This window comes from Meriones unguiculatus, chromosome 5 (genome assembly GCF_030254825.1).
Source record: "Meriones unguiculatus strain TT.TT164.6M chromosome 5, Bangor_MerUng_6.1, whole genome shotgun sequence".
In the NCBI taxonomy this organism is placed as follows: Eukaryota; Metazoa; Chordata; class Mammalia; order Rodentia; family Muridae; genus Meriones; species Meriones unguiculatus.
The window spans coordinates 117,222,600-117,241,809 of record NC_083353.1 but is presented as its reverse complement, the minus strand read 5'-3'; the positions used below and the strand labels follow the sequence as shown (position 1 = coordinate 117,241,809).

At 49.8% G+C, this 19,210-nt stretch overlaps 1 protein-coding gene across 1 annotated transcript in view; it reads left to right on the top strand.

Annotated features, from left to right (window-relative positions):
- Positions 1 to 19,210, top strand: part of Tead4 (TEA domain transcription factor 4) — a 74,839-nt gene that overhangs the window by 34,614 nt on the left and 21,015 nt on the right. Inside the window, exons 5-9 of the mRNA XM_060383415.1 lie at positions 12,063 to 12,127; positions 12,436 to 12,498; positions 16,044 to 16,172; positions 17,265 to 17,308; positions 17,760 to 17,815. Of these exons, the coding sequence (XP_060239398.1) occupies positions 12,063 to 12,127; positions 12,436 to 12,498; positions 16,044 to 16,172; positions 17,265 to 17,308; positions 17,760 to 17,815 (357 nt within the window). The remainder of the gene's footprint in view (positions 1 to 12,062; positions 12,128 to 12,435; positions 12,499 to 16,043; positions 16,173 to 17,264; positions 17,309 to 17,759; positions 17,816 to 19,210) is intronic.

Below are 19,210 nucleotides of genomic sequence, written 5' to 3'. Positions count from 1 at the left end.
TAAATGACACTTTGATTGTGTGTGTGTGTGTGTGTGTGTGTGTGTGTGGTGTGTGTGTGTGTGGCTGCTCATTTGCCATGGCATGTATGTGAAGGTCAGGGGACAGCTTTCAGGAGTTGGTTCTCTCTTTCTCCCATGTGGATCCTGACGATCAAACTCAGATCATCAGGCTGGACGCAGACATCTCTACCCACTAAGGCATCTGTCTCACCAGCCCCTCACCAAATTCTTTTTTTTATGGTGCTGAGGATGGAACCTGGAATCTTGTGTCCCCACCCTAGCCTGATACGTTCCATATCATTGTGCAGCCACCATCACTGTTTACTTCTAGAACCTTTTCGTCACCCCCGAATAGATAGGGTACCCGTCAAACAGCAACTGCTCCTCCTTGGGGCTCCAGCCCATGATGACAACATCTTCTTGCTTTCTGTCTCTGTAGATTGGCCTATTCTAGGAGCCTCAGAAAAGTAGAATCATGCAAAGTTTACCTCAGTGTTTGTGAAGGTTTTGTCTGGTGTTTCTATGGAGGGCAGAAGCCAGGGTTCTGTCCATGGGAAACACAAGACCTCCCGCTGAGCTACAGCAAATGGACTTTGGGTTGTTTGTGTCCTTTGGCTGTTATGACCCTGCTCGTGTGTCAGTGTCTGAGCCCTGCTCTGCAATTCCTTTGGGAATCCAGGAGAGGAAGGAACTGCTGGCTCCTATGGTGATTTAATGTTTAACTTTAAAAACAATGTTTAACCGAGCATGGTGACACACGTAGTCCCAGCACTCCAGAGGCAGAGGCAGAGGCAGGCAGATCTCTACGTGTTTGAGGTCAGCCTCGTCCACATATGGAAACTAAGGCTGCACAGTAAGAACTTTTCTCAAAACAAACAAATAACAATGTTTGCTATTGTTTTTCTTCTTTCCCTGTTGCCGTGACTTAATATTCTGAAAGAAGCACACCAGTGGATAGTTTGAAAGTTCAAAGTTACAGTCCACTGTGTGGGAGGAGGCAGCTGATGACATCACACCTACAACCAATAGATACAGAATGATGAATTTTAAAAAAATAATTTTATTTATTCTATGTATATGGGTGTTTTTCTGTGCACTGTGTCCATGTCTGATACCTGTGGAGGCCAGAAGAAAGCATTGGGTCTTCTGGGACTCAGCTTCCAGGAGGTCCTGAGCTAGCACGTGGATGCTGGGAATTAAACCTTTGTCCTTTGGGAAGAGCAGCAAGTACTCTTAACTTCTAAGCCGCCTCTCCGGGCCAGAGAATAATGTTTACCGCATTCATTTGTGTATGTGTGTGTGTGTGTGTGTGGCACACATGTCATGTCACAGGGCAACCTGCTGCTCCCACAGGTTGCTGGTCCTCTTCCTCTACCGAGTGAGTCCCAGAAATCGAGCTCAGTGTCAGCCATAGCAGCACCACCCTTACCCACTAACTCACCAGCTTCAAACATGATGAATTCTTGGCCTCAGCTTTCCTTCTCTCCTTTTTATGCACCCGACTCCAAGAAGGGTGCTGCCCTCATTTAGGGTTCTTCTGTCCAGCTCAACACAATCGAGATAACTCTCCCCAGGCAAATCCTGAGCCTAACCTAATCTAAGTAATCCTACATGGGCGTGGCTAGTGGTGCCTCTCCACGTGATTCTAGATAAGCTGACAATCAGTAGTAACCTGTTTCCATGGTGACTGCCCCGCTTATACCCACCCCCATCCTGTGAGGCAGAAGCTTCCAGTTTTTTTTTCCACATGCTTGCCAGCCTTGTTATTTTTTTTCTCCGTTTCTGTTTGTAGCCATGTGAGTAGGTTTGAGGTGGTGTCCTGTGACAGTGGTGCTGAGTACCTTTTCACATGCTAGCTGGAACAGGACACATTGTTTGAGGGATTGTGGTAGCATATCCCACAGTTACCAGAAGTACAGTGCAGAGAAGATGGAGGCCTGAGAACAAACATCTTCTCTCTCAAGGAGCTCTGTGTTTAGTGGGTACTGTGACACAGAGCTCATCCAGGGAATGTGAAAGCCCAAACCATCAGCTGGGGAGTGCAGGTGGGAATGAGCACATCTACATGTTTAGGGTAAGCTCTTGGGGGTGCCAAGCAACAAAAATGTCACTGGAAGTCTTGGAGCCCGTTAAAGGATGATGGTGGTAGTAGCTCAAAGTTAAGTCCCATTGCTGTGGTCACCTCTCCAAGAACAAGCCCCTTCCCTCAGCCATCTGGCCTCAGATGGATCTGAGACAGAGAGGCCCTTCAGCCTTCCAGGTTAGGCATAACTTTTCCTTCCTGCACCTCAGTCTCCAAGAGTGCAAGAAGGGCTGGCTCTCAGGAGGGACCTCATGTGGGTTCTTCAGAGTCTCAGCCAATTTCCTTTTTTAAAGCTCATCGCATTCACTATAATAGGCCTTGTAAACAGGAGCATTAATTAGAGCATTAATTAGACTACCTGAGGAAGGTGGCCCTGGCCTCCCTCCCACTCAGCAGCTGGTCTTTTACTTCCTCAATGCTGCTTTTATGGCATAGCAGGAGAGCTGATGAGACTACTCTGCCTCGGGAAATGAGATGCAGAAGTGACTGTTCCAGGCAGGCTTTTGCAGGTAGGACAGCAAGTCTAGTGACTAGACCTAGGCTGGCTGAAAGGTTTGTGGGAAGCAGAGGGGTCATGAGAAGTCCATGACAAGGTCCCCACCCCCAGCCCACGGTCAGGCCGAGGCATTCCCTTCTCCTTGGGCAGTCCTTCTCACAATGATCTGAGCTGTGTGTGCTAGCTGGTGGACACTTGTTCTCTGACAGATGGGTCTACCATCTGTCTGGTGGAGATGTCCTTCCCAGCCCCACCCAGGTCCTCTCTGGGGTGGGTGAAGACCACCTGCCACATTGCAATGTCCAGCTGCTCAGGGTCTCCTTCGGGAGGCTGGGGTGGCCTCCTGCTTCCCTGGCTTGTGAGCTCAACCGCTGAGTGGTAAGACCTACAGTTAGATAGCTGGTGGCAAGGTTGGCACAGGGACAGGTGCCCCTTTCCCCCCTCTCTGAGTTATCTGGGCCATCTTTCCTGTCCTTCCTCCTGCCCTCCATGTCTTCTTTCTCCCATGTTGTGTTTTTGTGACATATCACTATATGTAGCTCAGGCCAGCCTTGAAGTCACTCTACAGTCCAGGCAGGCTTCCCACTAAAGATCCTCCTGCCTCAGTGATGAGATCTTGGGTGTGTTCCACTACTCCTGGTGCCCTTGAAGTTTCTTCTTGCCAAGGCTCCTTTTGACCAGCTTGAAACAGATTAGGATCTCTGTCCTCAAGACAGCATTTCTGCCTTCTTCCCCCGCTCCTCATTCCTCATCACCCATGGAGTGTTTCCCCGAGCTCAAGATACCTCTCACTGTCTACAAGGGTTAAGACTGTGGTACAGCCTTAGGTCTTGGGGATCAAGGTCTTAACTGTGTGCTGACACTCAGGAAAATCAGGATGATCCACCAGAAGTGGGGGAACAGAGTGGATCCTTGCCAGAGTAATCCAGTGCCAGTCGGGAGAGGGCTTCAGGAAAAACCAGCCATTGTGTAATCACCATGATGAATAGTCACAGCCCTAGAAAACATTTTCTCATTGAGCCTGGGCCACTAGCAAGCCACGTGGCTGCGACTGAGGGGTTTCTCCATTCTGGGCTTCAGTGTCTTTGGATTAGCAGGAGGAGCCCCTGCTTCTAAGAGACATGATTATTTCCAGTCAGAGTTGCACCGGGTGTTCATCAAGGCATGGCCTCCTTGTGGGCATGGTGGTACATGTCTTTAATCCCAGCACTCAGAAGGCAGAGGCAGGTGGATGTCTTTGAGTTTGAGACCAGCTTGTTTATGCAGACTACAAAGATTATGTAGTGAATTCCAGGCTTGCCACACTGTACAGCAAAATCCCATCTCAAAATAAACAAAACAAACAGTAACAGCAACAGAACCACAAGACAGGGCTGAGAGGGCTCAGCAGTTAAGAGCACTTGCCTACAATCGCGAGGACCAGAGTTCGGATCCCAACATTCCTATAAGACGCTAGGTTCGCATATGCCTGAAACCCTGGCTCTGAGGGGGTGGGCAGGGATAGAAGGCTCTTGGGGGCTGTCTGGCTTCCAGCATGGCTAAGAAACCGTGGGCACTGCTTTCAGGAAGAGACTCTGCCTCAAAGGAGTAGGTGGAGAGAGATATAGGAGACAGCAGACAGCTTCTTTTTGCCTCTGCGTGAATCCTACATACATAAAACACATACAAACACAAATACACAAATATTATTTGTGTACATGTATTCATACGTGTGCTGTAGCATAGGGGTGGAGGTCATACAACAACTTTTGGGAGTCAATTCTCTCCTACCATGTGGGTCCTGGGGCTTGAACTCAGGTTGTCAGGGTTGGTGGCAAGTACCTTTACGTGCCTGGCCATCTCTCTGCTCCTAAATAAATCTATAAATTAAATAAATAAATAAAATTAAATTAAATAAATAGAATCTATAAAGGAAGGAGAGAGAGAAAAAAAAAAGAGGGTCAGAGGCCAGTCTGCATAAATTTGACTCTCAGCCACTTGTGGGGCTGTGATCTTGAATAACTTACTAAACCTCCCCATCTGTGGCATAGAGCTGTGTGAGGACATAACTCAGGGGTGCAGATACAGCTGTGCCTCCCACATCTGTATTTGTGTAAATGTTTATACTGCTATGGCAGAGTATCTGGTTACCACTGATAACCCGGCAGGAGTCAAAGGAAAGAAACAGCTAAGGAAGCCCCGCATGGAAGCTCATGTCTGTGTAATCCCAGCACTCAGGGAGGCAGAGGCAGAGGCAGAGGCAGGAGCATCTCTGTGAGTTTGAGGCTGGGTCTACAAAGTGAGTCCAGGACAGCCAAGGCTACACAGAGAGGTTCTGTCTCAAAAAAACTAAAGAAACGGCTAACAGTTCCTCTGTGTATATTGGTTTGAGTTGGATAACAACCGGCCTGGAGGCAGTGTGTGGCGGCAGTGACCTTTCTCATGTGACAGGAAGGAAACAGCATGTCCCTCTCCGCTCCAAACACCCTCAGAAACTCCACCTCCACACTGGGGCATTCACCTCTGCCAGCATCCCCTGTGGCAGGAGGCTGACGGAGTGATGGCCTGAGGTGAACAGCAGGGAGACAGAAGAACGCGAAGATTTTTGTTGTGGATAGCGTGCAGAGCCAGAGAGAAAACAGAGAGGCTCTTAGCCATGGGATTTAAAATGGCAACTCACGGGAGGGAAGGGAGAATTTGGACTGCTGGAGGCGTGGGAATGTAGAGATGGCAACCAGAGGTTCAGAGATGGCACTGGGTAGGAAGCAGCTTTCCAGACTGTTTGACAAGGAGGTGTGTATCTCAGAATTGCTGAGAGGTTCCCCCCCCCTTTTTAGATTATTGAATTAGGCTCCTGTTTGTTTTTCTTTCTTTCTCTTTCTTTCTTTCTTTTTTCTCTCTCTCTTTGTTTCTCCCTTTCTCTCTCTCTCTCTCTCTCTCTCTCTCTCTCTCTCTCTCTTTCCTTTCTTTTTGAGACAGCCTTGGCTATTCTAGACCAAGCTTTGTAGGCCAGGCTGCCCTAGAACTCACAGAGATCCACCTGCCTCTGCCCCTCAAGTGCAGGGATTTAAACATGCACTTTAACTGCCTAGTTAGGGTCTTGTTTTATATCCTTAACTTGCCTTGAGCTTTAGTATGCAGTCTAGTCTTGTCTTTAAACTCAAAATGATCCTCCTATATCTCTCTCTTGAGTGGTGTAATTACATACCTGGCTTTCCTGGCTTTTTTTTTTTTTTTTTTTTAATTAACTGGGATGGTAACACACTTGTCATAGCAGCACTTGGGAGGCTGAGGCAGCATTGGATTTTTACACCGAGTGCTTCCCTGGCCTTGGAAGAGGGTCTCGCTCAACCAGCTTGTGTGGTTGCGTGTTCTGTAAGAGGCATTTCCCATCATCCTCTCTGGGCCTGGCTCAGTGCCTCAAGCAAGTGGCCTCCACAGTCATCGCTCCTCGATCTGTTGATGGGTGGTCTGGGTGAGATTTTTTTTTTCCCCCAGCTTGTTTGGTTATTTAACAAATAGGTAGAGTGACCTGACTGGTATAGGCAGAGGTGGCTTACTCTGAATTTATAAGCTTGACACTGCAGGATTCCTTGCTTGCTTGTGCGCCTACCACACCCCTCAGCTTAATTCCTCATAGCTCAGGCTGGCCTTGCTCTGTTCCTGAGGATGACTCTGAGCTTCTTTTCAAAGGAAGCTTGAACTTTAATTTGTTTTTAAATTAACTAATTATTTTTTAATTTAAATTACATTTGTTTGTGTGGATGTAGGTGGGGGTGTGTGTGGACGGACACACCACTGTGTGCCTATGGAGGTCTGAGTGGGTCCTGGGAATCAAGTTCGGCTCTTCAGACTTCCTAGCTGGTACCTTTACCTTTTGGTTAACTATGTATTTATTTGATTGATTGATTGGCTGGTTGCTGTGTGTGTATAGGCACACACATGCTACCACAAACGTGGAGTTGGTTTTCTCCTTCCACCTTTACAAGGGTCCCATCCAGTGGTTACACTCTGGTTGTTAGGGTGCTTAGCCATCTGGAGATCCTGGGGACTTCTGATCCTACTGCTACCACCTTCAAAGTGTTGGAACTAAAGGTGTGTACCACCGAACCTGGGTTTATGCAGTGCTGGCGTGGGTTGTACACAGGGCTTCCTGTATGACAGTCAGGCTCTGTACTCACTGAGCTATGGTCTCTTCTCGTGACATTGGCTGTTGTTTTGAAATAGGGTCTCCCTATGTAGCTCCGGCTGATCTGGAACTCACTAAGTAGACCAGGCTGGCCTTGAACTCAGATCTACCTGCCTGTGCCTCTTGAGTGCTGGGATTTAAAGTGAATACTACTGCTCCTGGCTCTAAGATTTTTTTTTAACACTATTTGAATCTGTGTGTTCCTTCATGAAGTTATGAAAACTACATCCATGTAGGTCCACATTCTATAGGACACAGAAGAGGGCATCGGCTCCTCAGGAACCAGATTTTCGAAACGTGGGTGCTGGGAACCAGACCTGGATCTTTTGCAGGAACAAGGTCCTTCTAGGCCGCCGAGCCATCTTTTCAGTCTCCACCGTGTTTAAACACAGGGTCTTGCCCTGAACGCCAGACAAGCATGGGACTTGCAGCAATCCTTTGTGCTAGCCCGGCAGGTATAGGTGACCACATCTAACTCCTAAATTTTTTTAACTTCGTTTTGTTATTGTTGTTTTAAAATTTTTGGTAAGCAAATTTATTTAGGAAAAATTAGGTAAAGAACTCCCAGGATTAGGAGAAGCCCGCAAGAAGAATGCTTTTAATTTAAGAAGAACAGTATGTGTATGTGTGCACAGAGCTATGTACTGTCCACAGCACACTTGTAGACGCCAGGGAACAATTTTGTTTTTGTTTTTTTTGAGACAAGGTTTCACTATGTAGCCTTGGCCGTCCTGAAACTTACTCTGTAGACCAGGTTGGCCTTGATCTGCTTGCCTTTGCCTCCCGAGGCTGGGTTTGAAGGCATGGGCCACCATCTCCCGGCCCAGAAAAACAAGTCTTGAGATTTGTTTCTCTACTTCCACCATGGGTTCTAGGAGTTAAACTCAGGTCATCAGGCTTTCTTGCATGGCGTCTCAGTGGCCCCTGAACTTAATCTTTAAGGCAGCTTCTTGGAGGGTCAGTGACACATACCTAAGGCCGACATGGTGGTTAAGTTTTGGCAGAAGTGGCCACCTGTGAAGCCATTGCCACCACCACAATAGCAACTGTCCCTTACTGTCCAGGAGCTCAGTGTTTTTCTCAGTGTGAATGGCAGAATTTAGGCCTGCGCATGCACGGCAAGTGCTCTACCGCCAAGAGTTTTCAAATCTAGTTTTGGGTTTATGTTCTCCGTCTTCTCATTCTTTTCCCAAAGAGAGTCTCGTGTGTTTTAAGTGCCTTTGGCTCCACAGAATTCCCATTGCTTAGGTACAGAAAAAGCTCAATTGAGAGTAAGATGAAATGCACCCTTGGAATTCAGAATAATTGGGAAGCATTAGATAAGTCCATCTAGCTACCCTGTTTGTCTCTGAAGGCTAGACCACTTCCTGGACATTTGATCTCTTTGCCATTCAGTTCCTTATTGTTTCTTTAACTTAAAGATATTTATTGATTGTCTACAATGTACAGGCAGTTTTCTCTTTTCTTTTTTAAATATATGTGCGGTATGCATGTCTGTCTGTTTCCCCTTGTGTTGATATCGGGAGTCTTTGTTGATCACGCTACCTTGTTACTGGGCTAGTTGAGCTATCCAGCGTTTCTTCATGGTACCCTGACTCCAACTTCCAAGCTGCCAAGCTTGCCTGGAAGTTACATGGGTTCTGGGGACCCAAACTGTGGTCCCCCTCCCCCCACTTACACAAATGTTTTATCTACTGAGCCATTGCTCCAGCCTTCCAGGGAGTTTTCTAGGTATCTGATATAGACAAATAACACCCCCATACTCAGGGTACCCTTTTATGGGGAAAGACAGAACTTAGAGCATCAGTGGATTATATGGCTCATGGAGAAAAGTGAGGATGAGGGTGAGTGTAGGCATCCATCTCCACATCTGGAGGAGTAACTAAGCTGGTTATGAGGTGGACAGATCCTTTGGGTGCTCAGCAATTTGAGGGATTTGAACTTTTAGTGCGTTGGAGCACGCGTGTGTTCCAGGTTCTTTGTGTGACACTGGGTAAGAGTCCTGCTGCTGTCTGAAGGTCTCGCCACACTTCCCCTCCCCTCAAGAAATTATGTCTCTTGTGTTGCTTAAGCTGGTGTCCAGCCCCTGGCAGAAAATAGCCTCCTGCCTCTCAGCCTCCCAAGTAGCTGAGACTCCAACACTGCCACTCTGTCTGGCAGGACTTGGAACCTTTTCGTCTGAGGAAGATGGGAAGCCAGGGCAGCGCTTTTTGGATTTCAGCAGACATGTCAGCTGCTGGGCTGAGAATAACCTGAAGCAGGAAGCCAGGTGGAGGTGATTAATAATCCAGACCAGAGCTTGGAAGTGTGGTCCATAGAGCTGAGGTGGTGAGAAGGAGACTCTGGGAATATTTTGAAAGTGGAACTGTGATAGACTCACTCATACCTTCATCTGTACATTGATTTCATCCATCCAGTGCCAAACAGTGGAGACGTTAACACGTTTGTTTTGTAACATGGTCTCAGCATGTAGCTCAGACTGGCCTGTAGTTCCTGATCCCCCTGAGTCAAGTTCCCAAGTACTGGGTCGCAGGCATGTACCCCCATTCCCAGCTTTGGAGTTGCAGACTGGAGAATAGGCTAAAACCTGTGTGTATTCCTTTCCTCCGGGGTATTGGGACTCTAACAGACACAGACAAGCTACCACGGCATGAGCCGGAGGAGCAGCCTACGAACTATTTCCCAGATGCTCTGTAAGGTTCCCAACATCCCCTGCTGTGCTGGCTAGTTTTGTGTCAACTTGACACAAGTTAGTCATCAGTGAGGAAGGAGCCTCAGTTAAGAAAACATCTCCTTAAGATAGACTGTAGGCAAGCCTGTAGGGCATTTTCTTAATTAGGGACGCATGGGAGGCCCAGCCCATTGTGGGTGAAGCTATCCTGGGCTTGGTGGTCCTGGGTTCTCTAAGAAAGGGAGCTGAGCAAGCAGTAAACAGCACCCCTCCCTGGCTCCTGCCTCCAGGTCCCTGCTCTGTTTAAGTTCCCGTCCTGACTTCCTTTGCTGTTGAATTGTGTGGAAGTCTAAGCCAAATAAATCTTCCTTCCGAAGTTGCTTTGGTCATGGCGTTTCGTCACAACAGTGGTTAACCCAGACTAAGCTTCCTGCCTTCCCTAGCTCCAGCTATCCTGCCACCAATGCTGAAGCTCAGCACCGTGTCGCCAGCCTTGGATTGGTCTGCGGCTCTCAGAAACCTCTTCCCTGTCACACCTATCGTATCCCTGGCTGTTGTCTCTGAACTCTGTTCAATTCTTTAGTCTAAGAACGTATTCTCCTTCCCAAGAAGGAGACTGACCAAGCTGCAGGCTTGTTCTCCTGCCCCCTTCATCCTACCTTAAAACAAACACACAAAACCAGACGCTTTACTCTGTACCCTAGGCTGGGCTCGAACTTGAGGCAATCTTCCCACCCTGGCTTCTAAGTGCTAGGATGATAGGTACGGGCCGCCATGTCTGGACAGCGTTCTCACTGAGCCAGCATTAAACTTAGCATCCTGAGTCAGCAAAAATTTGTGTGGTCAAATACAGAAGAAAGACTTTAGAAGGACTAGATCGAGCTAGATTAGCAGGCTGAGTGGAGGTCCATGGACTTTCTGTGGTCCCAAGCTCCTTGGTGGAACTCTAGGTTCAAGCCCAACTCCCTAAACTCCAGTTCTGTTGTCCTTTTTCTGTATCCAGCATTGATGGCTTAGGCCTCATAATTCATAGCCACAGCACTATTGCCTTTAGGTAGACACAGAGTAGAACTGCTGGATATTTGTTGGATTGCCAAAAGCACCTATGGAATACGTTTCCCTGGAGGGCTTTGAGAGGAGACGTCTTTCAGGACTCAAATTTTTAGGTGCAGTGTGCCCTGGAGCCTGGTTCTCTACTCCTTCCTTCCTCCTTGGGACAGAGACAAGCCAGTGTTCTTAGGCCAGCACGTCTTTCTGGCAGTTGAGGGCTCTTAATTTGGACTTGGCCCTGGGGAAAGGTCAGGTTGGAGGCCAGCCTGACTCTGGCCAAGCTCTCTAGTTACAGCCCAGGTGGCAGGCGGCCGGCTCGCCTCACCTGCCCCTGCAACAGCAGCTTCCTCACATGGTCGCTCCAGCCTCAGCTGACAGAGCAGGCCTCCGCTATGCCCTCCGGCCTAGATGTAGAACAAGGGGGCGATGGCTTCCAGTACTTCAGCCTTCCTTCTTCCTCCTCCGATGCTCTTTGTTCTCTGATGCTGTAATCCAAGCTAGCGTCCGAGGCCCATCTGCTCCATTGTGTGGATACCCCCCTATCCTAGGTACCGAGTTCTGTTTAGCAGACAGAGGGGAGGATCAAGGATGGACACGTGTTTGAAGCCAGCCAGGGCTAGATAGCAATACCATTTCTCAAAAAGCAAATATATACGTACATTAAAAGAGGAACTACAGAAATGGGCTGGGGAGGTGGCGTAGGTGGGGAGCTTTGTGCCCAGCATGCACAATGCCAGGCTTGATCTCCAGCACTGCATAAAAAAAAAACCTGGCTTGTTGGCACATGCCCATCATTCCAGCGCTTGGGATATGAAAGCAAGTGGATCAGGAGTTTGCAGTCATTCTCAGCTACTTAATGTCTTCAGAGTCGGCCTAGGCTGCACGAGATCCTGCCTCAATACTAATTAATAATGGTAATAATAAATCCAATAAATATTCTTTGATCTCATTTATAGGGATAGAGGATGTGGCTGGCTCTGGGGGCACAGTATGGCCTCCAGGTGGTAGCTCTTTGAGTGTCAGGTGAAGACTGCTGCCTGGCTTGAGGCAGAGCCTTGGGTTAGAGAAGTTTTGGTTTTGGCTTCAGTGAGGCTAGATTGGGAATAGAGGCCATTTGCCTGATACAAATCTGCTACCACTGAGCTATTTCTCCCGGCTGCTCGTTCTGTATGAAGAGGCAGACCTCCTCCTCAGCAACTATTAAAAGCCCCAGCACCATGCCTCCCATGCCCCATTTTGCCCACCAACCATCTTTAAGTTCGTCCTCATTTCCAGAGGCAGCAGAAACTATGAGAGTCTCCTAGGCAAGGGCCAGGTACTTCTCACACAGAAAGCCCTGGTGTTGAGGGGCCAAGGTATTGAAGCAGCCATTGTGGAATGAGTGGCCTCGGCCCATGTGTCCTGGTTCTGCTGTGGTCAGGTCGTCAGTCTGTCCAGTGAGGATGCAGCCTCCTCTCACTCCTGGGCTATCTGCACTCCACAGAGGGCAGGAGGGAATTTACAGAGTCCTTAATCTCAGTCCTTGCCCAAGGTGGGCAGGGTGAGGAGGCCACCCTGAAGCTCTCCTCACTGAGAGGTGGTGGTTTTTCTGCAGGCCGGAACGAGCTGATTGCACGCTACATCAAACTCCGGACGGGGAAGACGCGGACGAGGAAGCAGGTGAGTCCAGAGAGGTCTCCCGACGGGGATGGGGGCGGCGCCCACTTCTCTGGGTCCTTCCCTTTACTAGAGAGAGAGTCAACCTCCCTCTCCAGGGTACCGCGGCAGAAAAAAACACAAAAAACAAAATCACCAACACCCTTCTTGTGCGGTACTGCCAGACCGAAGGTGAACTGGGGCAGGCGAGAGTGAGCGCGCCACACTGGCCCACTCCTCAAACAGTCCATGCATGATCACAGAGGGCTAAGGGTTGGGAAGCAGAGGCCGTCTGGGAGGTGGGGACAGGAACGCTCTCTTTCTGCAACCAGGTCTCCAGCCACATCCAGGTGCTTGCCCGTCGAAAAGCCCGGGAGATCCAGGCCAAGCTCAAGGTAAGAGAAACTGCCAGCACACAGAGAGAGAGAACCCTGGGTGTGAAGTGGGGCATCCCGGAAGTTGCAGCCGCTCCTTTTCCTGTTGGGAAAGTCAGCCCCTTGGGCTCAGGGGCTTCCACTGTGTTGAGCGTATGTTAGCCTGTGGCATCTCTGTAGAGTCATGTTCATGGATGGTGGTCTCCTGCTGGGCCCTACCTGGGATTTTAGTGTAGAAGGGTCCAAGCTCGGCATTTCTGTCCCCTCTGTGTTCTCTGAAATGGGCAGCTCCATCCCCCCACATCCTCCTCAGCATAAGGTCAGTTGCTGATGGGGCCTTCCAGGACTCTGAAACCAGGGCCTTTTGGTGAGTACTAGGAGGTAGTAAGCTCCCCATCGGGGAGATTTTTGTTTTTTCCAGACAGGATTTCTCTTTGTAACCTTGGCTGTCCTAGAACTCACGCTATAGACCAGGCTGGCCTTGAACTCACAGAGATCTGCCTGCCTCTGCCTCCCTAGTGCTGGGATCAAAGGCACAAACCACCACCACCTGACTTGTCCCTCACTTCTTGTCTGACATGGGTCCAGATTCAGTCAGTACACCCTCAGAGTTCTCTGACCCCTGAGGAGCCACGCCCACTGTCCTCACACTTCCTGTCCTCAGCCCAGCTGTCCTCCACACCCCATAGCTGCTTCTCAGCACCTCCATCCTTTGTCCCCAGGACAGCTGGCCTGCCTGCAGCTGTGGATCCCTCCCTGAAACACCCCAGCCCTAAAGCCCTGCTTCTTCTCCATGTGCCCTCTCTGATCTGCCTCTGACACACGTGGGTCCCAGGTGACAGCAGAGGACAGAATAGCTGTGTTACCGTTAGAATGTCTAGGGGAATGTTCAGAGGCCTTGGGACCTCCCTCCCAGCCATTCATGCATCTGCTTGTAACTTTGAGACTCTAGGGAAACAGTTAGTGGGCCTCAAGCATCAAGAGGAGCCACAAACCTCTCAAAACACCCACATCATCAGTATCTATATCTTCCCAGAGACTGGCCTAAGGATTTTGTCCTTTTTTTCAATGCTCCTTGAGACCACAGTGGTCAGGAGGGTGGGTAACAATCCCTGGACTACTACTCCATCTTCCTCTCACGGCCAAGCCCTGAATCCTCCATGAGCGCAATTCAGTATCCTCATCCAGAGAGTGACAGGGTGATGTGGCAAAGTGATGTCCCCTCCAGCGGGGAGGTGCATGACTCCTGGCTCCGCTGTCTGGCCATTGATGTCATCCTAACAACGTCCTTTCTACTTCCTCCTGCTTCCTGCCTCATACAGTGAGGATGTGGTTTCCTGAGGCCTGCCATTTGTTTAGATCAAGGACACAGGAAGGGGCGCATGTTGCTGGCATGGAACGGGTGGAGCTCTCTGGGCTCGGGGTACGGTTGTTAATCTCAGCAGCCTGTCAAGTCACCTCAGGGAGAGGCCTGGGAGGGCTGGCCTAGAATGTCTCTTACTCCCGGAAGTGCATGAAAAAAGTTATCAGAGACGGCCTTTAAGAGCAAGACCCAAGTTTAGCCACAGAAGGACAGCGGGTGAGGGTGCCAGCGACAAATCTTACCCACTCACTGCTCTCGGTGGGGAACAAGCCCCGCACGAAGTATGGCTTCCATGTGCTCCATAGTGAGCGCTGGCTGCTGCCACATCCTAACACGTTTCCACTGCCCCCTTGGCTGGCATGGCCCTCTCTGTGCTGGCCTGCAATGGCTTAGCCATTTTTCTGTGACAATAAAAGAATTCCTCAGACTGGGTAATTACAAAGCATAAAGCTGGGTATGAATGTATGTGCCTGTCGTCTTATCAGGAGGCTGAGGTGGAAAGATCACTCAAACCCAGGCATTTGAGAGCTGCCTGGACAATGTAGCAGACTCTGTCTTTAAAGAGATGGAGACTGAGCATGATAGTACCTGGGAGGTGGAAGCAGAAGAACTCACGTGCAAGACCAGCATGGCTACTCTGTGTATGTGTGTGTGTTTTATTCGAGACAGGGTTTCTCTGTATAGCCTTGGCTTTCCTGGATCCACTTTGTAGATCAAGCTGGCCTTGAACTCACAGAAGAGATCTGTCTGCCTCTGCTTCCCTGAGTGTTGGGATTACAGGCGTGTACCTCTTAGATTTTCAAACAGAAGGGGCTGATGGTATAGTTCAAAGGCAGAGTGCTTCTATAGCATGTGTGAGGCCCCGAGTTCAAGCCTCAGCATCATGAAGAAAATGTATAGGGTCTGTGGCTAGAGCTACTGCAGTGGTAGAGTGCTTGCTGGCATGTGCAAGGCACTAGGCTCAAACTTTAGCAGAGAGAGAAAAAGAAGAGAGAGCAAGGCCTAAAGATTATAGGACCGGAGAGTTATATCCGTGGTCAAAGCACTGGCTGCTCTTGCAGGGGAACTGGGTTCAGTTTCCAGCATCTATGCGGTAGCTCACAACTCTATAACTCTAATTCCAGGGGATCCGACACCCTCTTCTGGCTTCTGCAGGCGCCAGGCATGCACGCACACACATGCAGGCAAAGCATTCACACACATAGGATAAGTAATGAATTAAAAAGGAAAGGATAGCTGCCTACATGGCTCACAATCTGAGAACGTGGCTGCGGGATCTATTCAGCATCCGTGAGGCCTTCTTCATGAATTAGAACACGGAGAAGGGTACCAGGCATTCTTCCTCGTCTTGTAGACCAGCAATGCCATTGTGGGGACTCACCCTTGTGACTTTGATAAATTACCTTCCAAAGGTCTAAATAACCAGCAGCCTATGACTTTAAGGGAATGCTTTTGAGCAAAGCATGGACTCTAAAGGCTATCCCTGCCTTCTCCACCTAAATTCTCTAAGCTTCAGTTTTTCCTCCTTGGAAGAGAGATCCTCCTGATCCTTCTCCCTCCCAGGGGTCAAGGTGCATTAGGCATTTCTCAAGATCCTCTGTGTGCTGTCCCAGGCCACACCTATTTCCAGATTGCTCCCTGGCTTCTGGGTGACACACCTGGGGCCCCAGGCTGTACTGCATCCTGCCTCTGTGTTGCTGTATGGACTAAGGGAGGTCATCCTGCAGACTTTTAAGCTACAGAGGTATCTGCCAGTTTCAACTCTTGTCCCACTCAGGGCAGACTTGGTTCTACCAAATTCTCATTCACTGTCAAATACTGATTCACTAGTGTCTTCGTTTTCTCAAGATTGTGCCTGGGGCTGCAGGTTCAATGGTAGAGCGCATTCTTAGCATGCTTAGGGTTCAGTCCCCAGGACTAGAAAGAGATAGAGAGGAGAGGGAGGGAGGTGGTGTTGTGGGGAGATCAGGTAGGCAGCCTGGCATAGTTCTCAGTAAGGTTTATGCTTCCCAAACAGACGATGAAACCAATAAGAGAAGCCACCAGCTCACTTACCAACACGTTAGTACTCCACAAACTTAAACCTGGTCCCCAGCTCTGGCTGCTGGCACTGGACAGCTTTTCTGACCCGAAGGCCGGATCATGCCTCCCCTGAACCTGGCTGGTGGCCCGCTCAGGTGCCTCCCTTCCTATGTCTCCCCAGGACCAGGCAGCTAAGAACAAGGCCCTGCAGAGCATGGCTGCCATGTCGTCCGCCCAGATCGTCTCGCCCACAGCCTTCCACAGTAAAATGGCCCTTACCCGGGCCCCTGGCTACCCAGCAATCCCAGGGGTAAGTGGGGGCAGCCCAGAGCAAGAGGCCAGCACAGCTTTCCTCATACTTCCTCTTCTGCAGAGGTGGGAAAGGGGGCCAGGCTCAATTCCTCTCTCCTGAGCCCTGGTTCCCCCACGGCCCACTCTAAAACATGGCTTCGCTGGTGGTAGAGGCACCATTTGAAGTCCTTAGCGATTAACAGTTCAGGCCTTTAGAGAGAGGCAAGAGGCTGCTCTCATTAGCTGACCAGATGAGAATTGGCTTCATTTATAGTTGAGGAAGCAGAGGTCCAAGGACTGGAGCTGCATCCTGAGGCTTTGACATAGCACCACTGTGTCCTCAAATAGCCACCATTCATCCGTGTCCCTGCTCCTCCTGCTCAGCACCCCAATAGGGCCCATTCTGTGTAAAAGAGCTGACGGCTAGCTGAGACAAACCTGTGCTCAGATTTTAACTTTGTCAGCCTAATGACCAGGCTCTCAGCCATGTCCATATTCGCCACACTTATAGACTGTTCCAGAAATGCTCCTCTTTCTCAAGCTTGTCTGTTTTTTTTTTTTTTTTTTTTTTTTTTTTTTTAAAGGTATCTCACTTGCACTGTCCTCACATCTGGGGAAGGGACATGTCTTGAGTTCCACAGGTCTTTCCGCCACCATATTTCACAGGGAGTCTCAGAAAGTGTTAGCTGGGACATTAAATAGATGGAACATAAAATGATCGTGTAGACCCTTGGATTAAATCATTTTGGTGTTCGAGATGAGAGCCATGTACCATACGAAAAGCTAAGCACATGCTCTACCACTGAGCCCCTGAATCGATTTCTTGGCTTTAGGACCTAAGAGCCCTGTGAGTCTTGACGGGAGGGAGACAGTACATGGTTAGCAAGCCTGGCTTTTCCTGTGGGGTGCAGAGAAAGGCTCCTAGGTGTGGTTGCTACCTGTTAGAGCTATTGGCTTGTCTTCCTCCCAGTGCTGGAGCTGGCTTTCTTCCTCTCCTTTCCACCCGGAGGCCTGCATGGCTTCTCCCTTACAGACTCTTCACAAGCTCCCTGTGGGCTCTGGCCCTGTGCACAACACAGCCGTGCTGAGTCTGTACCTTTTACCTCCACAGTTTTGGCAAGGAGCTTTGCCAGGCCAACCTGGAACGTCCCACGAGTGAGTATGGTTTGGTTTCCCACCCCTCACTCCCTGAGCTGAATTTTAACCCAGAGTTTTAGGGAAACGGAGCCTGGCTAGGGGAGGTGGGGCAAGGGGAGAAGGGCTGCCATATGGGACGGGCCTTTCTAGGATAGTTTTGGCCTTGGGAATAAGGCTTTGCTCCCAGACATCACTTACTTAGCCTGCAGTGTCCACGCCTGGTGTTCCATTTACCGAAGTGCTCAGTGGCTTGATACCCAAAGAGACTGTGATTGGCCAAAGAGAGGATGTGAGGCGGATTGCCTCAACGGATATACTGCTCCTATAACTCAAACACAAAACCCGAGGCAATTGGCAGGGTTAGGGTTCTGGAAACCAATACCTGCTAAGGCTACCAGTGGCCAAGCAACCGGGGATGCCTTGCAGCTCATCCCAATGACGCCTGCTTCCTTTCCCCTTTCTCCTGCAGTGTGAAGCCTTTCTCTCAAAACACCTACACTGTCCAGCCTCAGCTGCCTCTGCCAGGTAGGTGGGTGGTGCTTCATCCCCTTACGTGTCACACCCTGTGGCTCCTGCATCAGACCCCAGGCCCCCAGCGCCGGGGTCCTGCTTTCGTCACTGTCAGAGGTCACACTGCCGTGCGTTTGGATCAGACATCCCAATTTTCTGGCTATATCACATTTTTTTTTTTTTTTTTTGCCTCTAGTCAGCATGCTGAAGCCATGCCTCATGGGTGCCATGGCATTCTGGGGTGGCACCAAATGCTGTACTTCTTGCTGGTTGTGCTCAGGGCTGTCCGGGACATAGAATTGGAAGAAAGTGCATATGTCCCCAGGCCTCTCTGGTAGGATACATGTGTTGGCTCTTCAGGCTTTCCCCTTGGAGTGCTGCCTACTTCCTCTCAGTTGAGAGCTGAGGGGCACTGGTTTCCAAGCCTAACCTTTCCCTAGCACAGGGCACCCTGTTGCCTGGAGGGCACTCCTGTGCAGTGTGATCTAAGCAGCTTACCTTCCCCAGGCTTCAGCTCTGACCTTCTCTCAGGAAGCTTCTTCAGCCCTTTCCTTCCTTTCCCAAAGGGAAAACCCTTTCCAAGGCTTTTCCACCTTCCTTTCAGCTGGAGAGTGACCAGCTGTGACATTCTGTCTGTGGCCTCTCAGACTTTCCCACCACACCTGGTGCCTGCTCACTGCCTCTTTCACCGTTATACAGAACAGCACTGAGTTGGGTCCAGTCCTCAAGTCCCTGTCCTCTTTTCTGTTCTCTTCCCTCTGTCCTTGCTGATGCAGTCTGTACTCAGATCCCTTTCATTCTTGCCTAGATTGCTGTAGTGGCGTCTTCACTGGCTCCCTGGTTCTCTCTCACTGTGTTATTTCCATGCCTAAAATGCTTCTGGCCTGATGACGCTTTAATGGTGAGATCCGAGCTCTGCAGTAGACCTGCAGGACTCCTGAGACCCAGTTAACTTTGTTCCCTGGGCTTGTCCGCTGTGTTTCCTGCTCTGCCTCTGGGCTGTGGCTGGACTGCTCCTTCTGGGCCGCGGTTCCTCTCACCTCTCCCTACCCAGGTCAGGTGTAGGCATTTGTTTTTAAAACTCTTTTATTTACAGTTCTTTTATCTATTTCTCCCTACTCCACCCCAATCCCTTCCAACACCCCAGTACCAGGTAGGAGAGAGAAAGGGTTAGTGGAGAGGGGGCGCAGTTCTCTTAGCTGCTTCCTGTTGGTTAGGGTTGTCAGGTTCCTTAGAGTCAGTCCAATCCTCATTTCAAGAGATCTCGAACTTCTTGTCTCACAACAGCAACCAGGGGCATCAAGGGGGAGGCAGGAAGGCAGGAGGAGCCTTGTTCTTTCCTGGAGCTCCTCCACCCTCTCTGGGTTCTGGCATTTATTCGCTCTCAGAGTCCTCAGATTTAAACTATCT